The 13203-nt window shown below is 41.5% G+C and overlaps 1 protein-coding gene across 1 annotated transcript; it reads right to left on the minus strand.

Annotated features, from left to right (window-relative positions):
- Window positions 1-1328: 1328 nt before the first annotated feature.
- DYNLT1 (dynein light chain Tctex-type 1) lies at window positions 1329-6471 on the minus strand. The gene is made up of 5 exons (XM_032983112.2): window positions 6343-6471; window positions 3346-3387; window positions 2004-2127; window positions 1713-1790; window positions 1329-1415 (listed from the first exon to the last, which is right to left on the minus strand). The coding sequence occupies exons 1-5, from the start codon at window positions 6367-6369 to the stop codon at window positions 1345-1347; spliced, it is 342 nt and encodes a 113-aa protein (XP_032839003.1). The 5' UTR covers window positions 6370-6471; the 3' UTR covers window positions 1329-1344.
- Window positions 6472-13203: the final 6732 nt, after the last annotated feature.

Below are 13203 nucleotides of genomic sequence, written 5' to 3' on the forward strand. Positions count from 1 at the left end.
GTTTGAACTGATCAGTACGGCAGTTGGCGGAGCGCAGACTCCCCTGCCGTCCAGCGCTGTCTTTGCTCATATTCTACTTGCTATAATTAATAAAATTATAATTGGATTATGATCCATTGTGGTCTCAATTTATAACAGTTTTGAGGTAGTTTTTTCCCCCCTTTCAGAAAGGATCATGTTTCACCAACTATCAGAACTGATCACACTCACTATCAGCAAAATCAGCCTAGAAAGTAGCACCTAAGTTCAAGACCTACTTAACACACAGTAATTGGCCGCAGTAGTGAATGATTACCCAAGTATAGCTTGCTGAGCACTTCTAGAATGTGAAAAACTTCTTATCTCTCTTTGTTCAATGAAGATACTTATTTGTTATTGTTCCAAGCCCTGAATACCACACAATCAGATTAAACAGGTCCCAAAAATGCAGCCAGGTTACTTTCTGATAATCATCTTGTTTCCTTGCCATTCTGTAGTGACTTTGGCAAAATTATGGAAGTACTTTTTATTCTGGTATGTACCTCAACTATCTTGAAGAGAATGAAAAGAATTAGAACTTTCTTTTTTAAATAACAAAAAAGTTTAAATGACTCACACCAATGGTTATGAATTTCAATAATTTAATGCTAACTGTTATAAATTGAGACCACAATGGATCATAATCCAATTATAATTTTATTAATTATAGCAAGTAGAATATGAGCAAAGACAGCGCTGGACGGCAGGGGAGTCTGCGCTCCGCCAACTGCCGTACTGATCAGTTCAAACAGTTCCTTTTTATACATTTTTACATTCGTGGTTGTCTTTGATCAGTACCCCTTCTGCTTGCACAAGTATCTGGTTTGTGTAAGCAATTGCGGTCATCTTGTCTCACAGGTTATCTTGTCTCACACAAGCGGTGTCTGGCAGCTATTTGCATAAGCAGTTTTTTTGTCTTTTGCTGCCTAACCTTTACATTGAGCTTAACATAAATTTCAATAAACAATACCCTTAGTTCATAGTTTCTTACACTAACCAAGAGTACAAAGTGTGGAAGTCAGTGTCTCATTTGTATTGGTCTTAAAAAAGAAATCTAGAGAAAGTGTTTATACACACTGCAGCAGATTTCAGTATTAGCACCTTGAAGAGAAGTTCTTGAAGTGTTAAGACAGTATGGCAACACTGGTACAATACTAAGTACAAACATAAACCATGTAACAGCATGTTTTCACATTTCTAAGATTGAAAAAAGAGTGACTTAAAAAGTACATTAAAAACAGAAGTTGTTCAGTGTATTCACAGTTTGAGTAGAGATGGAATCAAGTGCTGGAGTAGAAAAGACCAGGTTGAATGATTTCAAGGCAATTATATTGCAAGTCCAAAGGCACTGACAATACAGTACATAGTCTTATTCTCCCATCTCACAGTGCAGGCTCCTACAAATAGAAAAATGGGTTTCAGAGACAGAAGAAAGTTACAGTGATTAAATGCATGCCCTTATATGCATGTTTGTAATTGTTTACGTTAAGAATCTTCAGAATGAAGCTTTCAAAACAGCTAAGCATTTCATACATAGCAGAGATAGCATCACAGCCAAATGGAAAAAATACCAAACTCTATGCTATTAGTCCAAAACTATAGCACCTGCGAAAAAAATAACAGTATGCCACCTAAGCTTAAGGGGACTAGCATTAAGGTTGTAAGCTGAAAAATCCCACAGTTGTGTTCCTTACCATCACTGGAGTTGTCCCAGAAGCAAGAGCTTGCTGCATGTAGCCCAGCACCATTCTTTTGCATAATCACACAGGTCACTGTTAGTCAGTAGAGAAGCTTTTATTAATTTATCACCAACATTAATTAACATTTAGCTACATTTTTGCTTAGCACAGTACATACACACACACACATGCATATATACATGCTTATGAATAGTTTACAGACACGGTCCTTGATAATATCTTCCCTCACCCCCTACCCATCAGCACACTTGACTGTACCCGCTTTAACAGAAAAGCTGAGCTCACCGATATACTTGAAAGGCTTCCCCAGCTTAGTGAGTTGGCTCAGGGTTTGTTCCACCACACTTGTTGTCCACTGGTTCACTTTGCTGTGCTGGTAGGCATTGCCACCTATCGCACTTTCTATGGCCTGTTGGTGACAAACAGGTAAAGCAAGCTGCACTGTTGTCAAGCTACAAGGCACCCGTTAACCCATTCCAACACGGAGCACTGAAGATGAGACCCCCATACCCACAGAAAAAAAATCCTAAATATTGATTGTCAATAACAATTGTTGGAAGTGTTTTCAGTTGTTAAAAAAAGTTGCAGGTCAGAGTTTAAGCCAGGCATAGAGGAAATTATCATAGACTCCATCTTCTCTTCATTTTGTGATGCTTTGATTATTTGTAATTCCTATCCAAATGTCCCGAAACCAGAGTTATGAAAAGGGTCTTGCATTTAAATAGTCATGAAGAGACTGAAAAAGTGCACACAGCAATGGATCATTCACACATACTCTTCGAATTTTTCAGCAGAGTAATTTTTGGAAAACAAAACCCCAAATCAGAACAAAAGACCCATAGTTGCTGGTTACTAATACAGCAGAGGCCTTCAGCCAAACAATGCATTCTACTTATGAGGATAATTTCCCCTTTAACATACAAATAAAAGTACATTAAAGCTGCATGTTTTTTCATTGACAATTTTTTTTTTCCTCACAGAAATTGTTTAAAAAATAACCACAATATTATTTCAGATTCAGAAGAGACAGGAGCATGTATTAAAGCATGTGTATTCAATTTAGAGAGTCTGACCAAAACAGTTGTTTTGCTACAAGAAAAAGATTACACTAGTGTACTCTACAAGAGGGATTCTGGACACAAAAACCAAATCCCTCTGGAAATTTTCTAGACAGGAAATTCATGTTTCTTAGCAACAAGAATGGTTTCATTTCAAGCAAACAAGAACTCATTTTGGAGGAAAAACATCTCAAAAGAACACAGTAACATGCACCTACAGGCAGCCTATGAAACTCCCCTATGTGTTACTGAAACATAAAATCTATCTCTATAGGGTTTAACATAAAACATCTGCCTAAACATTCTAATAGGGATACAGTGCAACCAGAGAGAAGCACTTGAAATTATTTTAGTTAAGTTTTGTATTTGTAATATATATCACAACTAAAGCTAGGTATCATTTCCACTTGATGTGCATTGGTTAAATCGACAATTATATATACTTTGATAGCAACCTACCTAAAAATCTATTACATATCAGTTATCAGATTCTCTTGAATGCCTTTTAGCACACAGCATACAACATACTACACTTTCACAGCATGAAAAAAATCAAAATTTTCGTTTACCTCTTTAATGATGCCACTGACTTCATCTACAACAAAAGAAGTCTACAAAAAAAGTAGAATTTTAAATAATCAGTGGATACATTCTTCTGTTTACAGAGTTCAAGCTTTGTTAAGAGCATGCACTAGAAACTTAATTTATGCTTGTCAGATGTCTTGCAAATCAGAAGGTCCAAAGTCTTCCTTTATTTGCTCATATGTAATTTGGCTCCTCAAACCCAGTCAAGCTAACATTCTTAGCAAAGTAATGAAAAGTAACAGACGAACTAATATTGGCTGGCCTTTTGAGTCAAAGTTTTCATATTTTAAATTGGAAGTATTTTAAAATAATATGTATAGCACTTCTGTACATATATATTCTCGTTTTATAATAAGCATTCATGCCTACAATTCACAGTGGGGTTGCAGAGATAACCTCAGTGTGCAGACACAGCTTACAGTTAAATGAAACCCACATCTCCAGGGCACTGATGCGGACTAAACATCAATTCACAACTCAAGGAAAAGTTGTCATGACAATCTCATCTGGGGATAAAAAGAAAACTGCCCCTTGGAAACCAAAGGGGAAATCTAGCTCCCTGGATTTCCGACCACCTTCGGCCTTCTCTCAGGCACTGGGGAACAGAGATTAAGCATGTGGAATTGGGACAGAGAAGGCCCCAACATTTTACTAATCTTAAAACTACTACCTGTTTACCGGTATGGTTGATATGTTTTCCTGTTTTAGTCCCTCAGCTCTTGCTGCCCCCCACATCAGGTAGCTAAAACAAGTCACCACCACCGCTGGGGCAGCCCGCCACCCCCTGCAGCCCTTCACATGGACGGGGAGCACTATCAGACCCCACACGGCAGCGAGCCACGCACTGCGTTTTTCCTACTGGGATCTCACAGCCTCACCTCACAAACCAGAAGGAAGGAATCAGACAAAAGAAATGCTCATAACAGCCAGCTAATTAATTTCAGGAGACTCAATAAGGATTTCAAAGTTAACCTAATCGAGCATATGTTGACTGAGTTTTCACTGGGAGGTCTGTCTGCTTTTACAGATGGCTAACATGAATAACAGCATCACTCAGGTGTGCAGGGAGGATGTAGTTACACTGGCTCAGGAGAATTTCAAAGTTATATTCATAAACCTTTGGTGAGAAGGTGAACAGTCTAGCCAGCTTCAATGACATGTAACATTGAGAAAGATGTGAGTAGAGGGGTGTTCTCTGTTTCAGAAGGAACAGCACACCGGGGGTGATACACAGGCAATGTCTTTTCTGTAACTATTCAGAGGCACAAACTTACCCTCACACTTCAACATTTTTGAAAGCTTTTATGTGCTGTGGCAATCTGGCTTTTATTTTCAGCTTGACTTTGATTTAATTTTAATATGCCTCATTTGTTTTCATGGTACTAAATTTTAAGGGTGCTTACATTTTAAGGTGCAATAGTGTATTTATCCAAATAACACCTAAAATTATCAAAACACTCTTTACCATAGAGCATAAATTAAGAATTTGCATCCCAGACATGCTGGCAGACATGAAGCGTGCTGCCAGGCAAGATGATAAACCATATACAGTTTTTTCTTCACCAAGTCTAGAACTCTGCTCAGAAATGTCTTTGAGTGAGCATAAACACAGTTCACCAAAGTAAAATGAATTAAATTCAACCCAAGGTCTCAAAGGTATTTAGATATCTAATTTGTAATGAAACAAGGGGGAAAAGAGTCATAGATAGATATGAGAATTTAGTTCTAAAGTTGCTGTTACTTCTTAACTTTCTTCCTTTTTTTGGGATGAGAGTGTATCTGGGTTTACACACACAACAAAACAGAACATAAAGTTCTGATATTCAGCTCTGTGATTTATGTGCCATAACTGAGCTGCCAAAAAATACAATACTACTAGCCCATCTTTTAATAAGATAATATAAACACTTTTTGTATTAAAGGGAAAAAAAAAAATAAGAAGTTTAACGATTTCCCTGCACTACCTCTCTGGCACAAGGAAAGCAGATGTGATGTTTCCAATACCTTGGTTAAAAGAGGTGCTCCCAGTCAACAAATGCAAACTGCAAAGCAGTATTAGTTTTCAGTAATTCTGAAGACATTTTTGAAAACAGCTGTAACAATGCTTGAGTATATTAATTATAGTTTCTTAAAAAAATATCTGTAACTGGCCAGGCCCAGTAAGGAGGACAAGGCTTTTAGAATATCACAAGCCTGACACACCTTCACTCTTAACACTGCTTTGCCATTGTCTAACCCAGTCACAATGCAGCTGTTTAAGAACAATGCAGCAAATTGTCACAGCTCAGAGAAACTGTCCCTCTGCAAGAGCAACACTTGCAGAGTAGTCATTTAGCATGATAAAGACCCTTGATTTATCCGACTTTGTACCTTCGTTAATGGAGTATAATGTCACGTTACTGCGCCTGTACCATGGAGACTACCTACTTGAGCCTTTCTTTCCTTACAAAAATAGCCTATTCGAGTCTTCCGCTGATCTAACCCGTACCAGTAAACCTTCTACCACAGCACCCTGCTTCATCACGCCGGCGAAGCCAGAAGCCACGATCCCCCTCGAGCATTTTCTCCAGTGACTTGCAGCGGCAGGTCCCGGGAGAAAAACAGGCGCGAGTCGACGCGAGGGAAGGGGAGCCCAGCGAACGCCCGAAATGCAGACGAGGGGCCGGCCCGGCCGGTCACCGGATCCGCTCAGAGCGCCAGAGGGCCGGCGAGCCCCCGGGGGGGCGGGGGAGGGGGCGGCAGGAACAAAGGCTGGGCCTGGCTCCCGCCGTTGCTCGGGACGCGCGGCTCAGAGACACCGCCGGCGCCCGGCGCCGGGGCGATGGGGGGCTCCCAACGGCCCCGCGCTCGCCCGGGAAAGACGGAAGGGTGGGGTCCGAGGCGGCCGGGCACCACCTTACACCCTCCGCCAGCCTGTAGCCTCACGAAAGGATCAGCCACGGTAGCCCCGAAGCTTCCCTCCTCCCGCCTCGGTCCGTTACCTCCTCCCCCGTCTGGAAGTCATCCATCTTCCCGCTGGAGCCCCTCGCGCCTCAACCGACGCCCCAGCACCGCGCCCCACGCGCTGGCCGCTGCCCGCACTGCGCCTGCGCCTCCACCCGCCCGCGGCGCCTGCGTAGTGCCGGCGGCGAGGCCCAGCCAACCGGAGCCGCTCTGCGCCTGCGCGCCCGCCTCCGCTTGGCTACGTGCAGCCCGGCGCTTCCCCGCCCGGCCGGCTGGCAGTGCGCCTGCGCGCTCCCGTAAAGCCTGCTTCCCCCCGTCCTCCGCCTCTCGCTTTACGCCTGCGCAATGCGCTCTCCGCGTCCCGGGTGCGTAGCGACGGAGAGAACTGCGGGCGCTGCTGGGCGCGGCCCGTTCAGCGCTCTCCAAGATGGCGCGGTTTCCATAGAGATAGTGCGGCGGTGTGGTGGCGATCGGTGGTGGGACCGCCGTCTCCTTGTCAGGCGCCCCAGAGGCAGGGGCTGAGAGAGAGAGAAGGCTGCTTGTCACGGTTGCGTTTTTCATACTGACAACTTGTCGTTTGTGCTCAGCGGGCGCGCCGGCAGAGAGATGGATCCCAGAGGACCTTTCCTGGGGAGGAGGATCTGCGTCTTGTTTCTGGAAACTGAGCTTGAAAAGAAGGCCTGAATATGTCATGTATGCCCGGGAACTGAAAAAAAAAAAAAAAAAAACAAACCCAAAAAAACCCAAAAAAACAACAACAAAAAAAAACAAACCAAAACAAAAAACAACAACCCAAAACAAAAACCATGGGAAAACACAGTATCAGAATTCTTACAGTTCTAAGCAGATCCTATTATTTTTAGTAGCCAGAATCAGGATCTGGACAATGAAATGAAAGGGTACACTTTTCACAGTTTATGGATTTTGTGTGTGAGGTGTTTACAGGTTGCCCTAATTACTGATGATGCCAGCCTCTGAGAGCTGCTCTGGTCAGTGGAAGATGCTGTTCAGAGTGGCCTGGATGAACTGGAGAAATAGCCTGAACGAAGAAGAAAATAACTTAGTGGGGGCGTGTGTAAAGGCCTATACTGAGCCAGGAAGAGCCAGCTCTATGAATGCTGACAGGGCAGGACCAGCTCTCTTGGTTGCTGTTTATATAGACAAGAGAGTAGGGGTGGTGTGTCATACGATGCCGCTGTTAAAAAAGGAGGTACCGTATTGGGACACGTAAATGGACATATAGCTTGCAGGATGTGGGAAGCACCATGTCTATTGTATTCTGTGCAATAAGGCCTCACCGGGAATACTGTGTCCAGGTGTAAATGTTGTGTTTCAAGAAGGTCGTGAGTTACAGCCTCGGGGCCCGAGGGCCCTGACCAGCCTCTGCTGTGGCCTCCACCCCGTCACCCTCTGCTCCAGGCCTGTCTCTGGGACAGACCTGGGCCCTGTGTTTTGGTCCTGCCTCCTGTTTCTCCTGAAGAAGACCTCGACTGTTCATCTCTCTCTGGGGCTGTGTGGGCACCCGGTGGGCAGTACCCACCCGGCTGGGATACAGTGGGACTGTGGCCGGCTGCTGAGCTTGGCTTTGGCCCCTCTCTCTCCACTGAGCCCTGTGCTCGCTGCTCCCTCTAGGCAGAAAGCAGAGACAGAAAAGTGAGGGCTGTGGGAAGGCTGAACAGGTGGTGCCTGTTTAGAAAAAATAAAAGGCTGTAACTTGGTTACATTCTTAGTATAAAATACTGCAGTAGTTTTCCATGTCCAGGTGTGAGAGGTAAAAATACAATGAGATAAAAGTGTGACAATTAAGGCTTTGGTTAAACATAAAGGAAAGCTGGTAGGAAGACTTAACTCTCCTCAGCCTTGTGATATGACAGATCTGTCACCATGGGTAGCTACAATCATCAGGTTATTTCTGGTCTTTCTTCTAGTTCAAGTTTTGCCTGAAATTAAGATCTAAACCATCCAAATATTCTCTGTTGGGCTTAGCTCTGTGCCCCTCTTAACAGTTGCTTTCTCTTCAGTGATATAGTTAAAGAAGGGGATTAAACTTGACATACACAGGTAGAAGTATTCAAACCTATTTAACTTAATGAGGTTGTAAAATTGCAGACTGACTAATTTTGCCATGTGAATAGAATTGCAGTGCTTTGTTGAATTTTAACTAACAATATTTCTTAAAACACCCGAAACACTAAGTAGGGCTTCTGTATTGTGCCTACAGTTTATCTGGTAGAGCCAGGAACAAGAAAGGAAATCAGTCTGCAAGAACAGCCTCCCTTCTTTTCCAGCCTTTGAAATAATTTGGATATAATTTTGAACTACATTACTCACACTTGGTTCTGTAATAGACTGAACTGGGATATCCAGTCCAAATAATGTTTTAACTTTTGTTAATCCAAGATCAGATTTCCAGTTGTGAGGTAAAATAATTTTCTTCCTTGTGCAGATACATAAAAAGTGAATTCTTTTAAACTTTTCTCTATATTAATTGCTTTGTCATTCAAACCTGAATAGAAAACTATTTTGTTTCCAGGAAATAACTGTTTACCATACAAGCAGAGTTTTCTGTGCAAGTCATGGGGACATTGAGGTTAGTTGTATTTTCACATCTATAGTATCAGAAAAAGAAATTATGTAGAACTCAAAGCCACTTATCTTCCTGTGTGTGGCTTGAAGACTGAGCATAGTTTGATGGTATCAGTCAGCTTTTATAGTCTCTTATGCAGAGTCTCTGTTTAATGTTAGAAAAATGAATAACTTCTCTCTGATTGCTAGTTGCCATTGTTGGTAACAAAACCAGAGACTTGGCAAAAGCTGTTGTAACACTAGAGCTCTTCTTTGCATGCATTTGCTTTTAGCTATTTTGGGGATGCTCCTCTCTACATACGTCAGTTGAATTTCGGTGCCCAAAGGAAGGAAAGGGGGTGGAGAATAACCACCAGTTTTCTTTAAGGAAAGATAAATATATAATAAGAGTGCTACTCATCTCTTAAAAGCCGTTTATTCCACGCATCTTTCTTTGATGGCTGCTGGAAAGGTAAGGACATCTTTTTAATGTGTTTTATATGACTTTGCAAAGAGGGGTGCATTTTTACTTTCTGGAATGGTGTTTTTTAGACTGAAGAGATTTCATGGAAAGACTACAGCTGGAACTTAAAAAAGTTTTGTTTGGTTGGTTTATTTTTTAACTTGAAATGCTGAGGTGGGATGTTATTAAAATTACATAACTTTGGTAAAACATTATCAAAGAAGTTATAAATAATTTGCATGTATGTATACAAGGATGTGAAAACTAAACAGTTGCAGTCAGGTAGTGTAAAATTACACTTGTAATTTTCGTAACTAAGAATGAATGTATGTGATTGGTGTCTGAAGCATAGAAAATAGCCATAAATTCCAGGAGCTTTTGTGATCGCTTTTACTCTGAATCTTCTTAATAGGTGTCCTAGCTACCGATGCATTACATCCATCTTCTGTGTTAATGGTGAAGTAATCTAATTATTTCAAGTCAATGAAGCTATGACTTTAGAAGATCAGTTTATTTATACTTATTTAATTGTCACTATTTTGCTAATGCTTAAGGATCTGAAAGGATGTAAGAAGACATTACATGGAAAATTGTTTTGAGAAAAAGTAACACTAAGTCAGGCATTTCTAAGTTCAAAAACTTTTTTTTTTTAAAAAAAAAGCTACCTTTTGCAAACTTAATCTTGTCCTTAGTAGGCCTTTTGATTGATATTCAGTTACATAACTGCATTTTATATCAGGCTATTTTAGCCTGATATAAACAAACCTGTGGTCGTCTGAGCTTGCATGGTGTGTGTGCATACCTCCCTCTCCTTAGATGTGGTCATGTTTGTCATCCCATGTCCTTTACAATGGCTTTGAGACTTCACGTGATAGTTTCAGAAAGCTACTGATCCATCTGCAAAGTACCTGACATGGGTTTATTTTAAATACGTAATTTAAAATAATGCTTGAACAAAATATTGTACGTGAGCTTTGTGCTGAAAAGGGAGAAGTATTATGGTGTTTACTAAAGAGGTTGCTGTTGCTTTTGGTTTTACATAGAACATGCTTGGCTTTGCGGTTAGCTGACCACATAAAACAGCTAGCTAGCTGGATTCAGTGGGTAAACATGAAAGGAGGGCATCTGTGAAGGTTTTAAGATTGCTTTTTCCTGTAAAGGAGCATCATTACTGAAAACATCACATTTAAAATTACTGCCAAAGAATTAATCTAATACAGACAGCTTCAGTGTTAGAAAAGCCCTTCTTTTACGATGGTAGAGAACTTTTCAGTCCAATCTGAACACCTTTGTGAAATGATTACAAGTCTGTTGTGGGGCACAAGGATTGTCTCCCATTTCGGGGATATAATACTTTATTTATTCTTAAACTAGATTTTGAGTTATCTTTGATCATGCAAGAAAAAATTACAGAACACAATGTTTCCATGCCCACATCTTCATAGAATCATAGAATGGTTTGAGTTGGAAGGGACCTTAAAGATCATCTAGCTCCAACCCCCCTGCCACGGGCAGGGACACTTTCCACTAGACCAGGGTGCTCAGAGCCCCGTCCAGCCTGGCCTTGAGCCCTTCCAGCCACAGCTTCTCTGGGCAACCTGTGCCAGTGCCTCACCACCCTCACAGTAAAGAATTTCTTCCTTAAAACTAATCTAAATCTGCTCTCTCTCAGTTTAAAACCATTACCCCTTGTCCTATCCCTACAGTCCCTGATGAAGAGTCTCTCCCCAGCTTTCCTGTAGCCCCCTTTAGGTACTGGAAGGCCACTCGAAGGTCTCCCCAGAGCCTTTTTTTCTCCAGGCTGAACGAACCCAACTCTCTCAGCCTGTCCTCATAAGGGAGGTGCTCCAGCCCCCTGGGCATCTTTGTGGCCTCCTCTGGGCCCACTTGAGCAGGTCTGTGTCCTTCTTATGTTGGGGGCCCCAGAGCTGGACACAGGACTGCAGGTGGGGTCTCATGAGGGTGGAGTAAAGGGAGAGAATCAGCTCCCTTGACCTGCTGGTCACACTTCTCTTGATGCAGCCGAGGGTACGGTTGGCTTTCTGGGCTCAGAGCACCCATTGATGGCTCATAGTCAGTTTTCCATCCACTAATACCCCCAAGTCCTTCTCCACAGGGCTGTTTTTAATCCACTCTCAACCAGCCTGTACTTCTATTTTAATCATGAAGATTAAAATAAATCCAAACAACTGTAGGAATGTCCATGTGCAATATTGATAGAGCTGCTGGCTGCATGATGGATTTTAAGCTTTACTCTGTGCAGCATGTGTGATCTTGTCCAGTGGTGAGAGAGTCACGGAGGCTTCTTGTCTCTCTGCATGTTGCAGATATGGTAGGACCTAGGGTCCCTGGCACTTTGCTCTGCAGTAAGTTTGTTCTTTTGTTTGGTGCTAGATGGTGCTCATCTTTCCATCTTTGGTCTTTTCCATCCTTGTGGCAGTCTACTGCTGGCATTAGATTCAGTGTTTATGATTTATCACTGTGCATAGGATATGAAGTGTAGCAATAGACCAACTGATTTGGATGATGATGTTTGCAGTATCACTGATGTGCTGAGGTCAAATGCCCTTCTGAAGAACCCTGCCCTGGCTAGGCCAGAACTTACCTTCCAGGGAGTATAGCTGCAATCAAGACAAAGTGGGAACAAAGAGATGATCCAAGCTGTTCTTTCCCTCACATCATTTAAATTTCTGCAAGCTTGAATAGCTGAAACCATAATTTAAAAAAAATGTATATGCATTTCTAAATAAGATTCTGTGTGACTCCAATATTTTTTCATACACTAAGATGTCATCTGAAATCCAGTTCCCAAAACAGGCTTGAAATATGTAAAATTTTGTGCTCTTCTGTGAAGAAGGGAGGTAGTCATCTTTAAAGAATTTGAAGGAGATATCAAATAGCAACTAGTTCTGTGCTTGCTTAACTGCATATGTTGCTCTTAGTAACTATTTTACAGTGGCATGTTCTTAATTGCTCTATAAGGCATTTATATATTATCTTTAAGATCACTAGAGCAGTTTTATTGGATCCACCTAATAATGACTATCATGAATTTGCTAGCTTTTGCTGATGCTTCAGCAGGATTTTCTGATGATGTTGTAGATATGCTAGCCTTCGGAAATCCTCGGAGTTTATAGGAAGCATAACTTATGCTGTAATGGGTGTTTTGGTATCTTGTACAGTGCAGAGGTCCCTGAGTTTGTACTGACTTCTCTTTCAGGTTGTATTGACTTAAATGGAGTTGAAGGCTGTAAACATACTCATCAATCCTGGGAGGTATTCTTAAGGTAAAAGATGAAAGCAGGTAAAAGATGCAGGGGCCTTTGAAAATGACATATATTGTGTTAAAAAATTGCTCAGGCTTTTTAGGTTTCGACTGAGTAATTTCCTGTGGAATTGCAGTTGGTAAGGAAATAAAATATGATTATGCCTATCTCTGTCTCTTTTGTTTCCACAGGAAACCAATCTTTTTGTTTTTTTCTTTGTTAACACTGCTTCTGTGAAATGCTTTGTCCTTTTGGCATCTGTTGAAGGTTTCACAAAAAAATATAAAAGAATGAAATGCATACTGTTTATAAACAGAAATTATCACCTCCTGCTTTTTTTTGTGTGTGTGGGAAATTAAGTAACTTAATAGGGGCAATCTGTATGTGAAGTAATTCCCTGCACCAACAAAAATATATTGTCACTATATATCTGAAGTTTTGGTGTTTAGGTTTTTTTTAAACTTAAAGCTCATAGTATTTTAAAATAATGATCCAGCAATGCAGATAGTTGGTCAGATTCTCAGTTGAGGTCCATCAGTGAAGCATCAGTAATTACTGTGGGAAAGCCTTATCCTTCTGTCCTCATGCTTAGACCTTCTGCCTAG

The sequence above is a fragment of the Tyto alba genome, unplaced genomic scaffold (assembly GCF_018691265.1).
Source record: "Tyto alba isolate M040663 unplaced genomic scaffold, T.alba_DEE_v4.0 Super-Scaffold_22, whole genome shotgun sequence".
NCBI classification, from domain to species: Eukaryota; Metazoa; Chordata; class Aves; order Strigiformes; family Tytonidae; genus Tyto; species Tyto alba.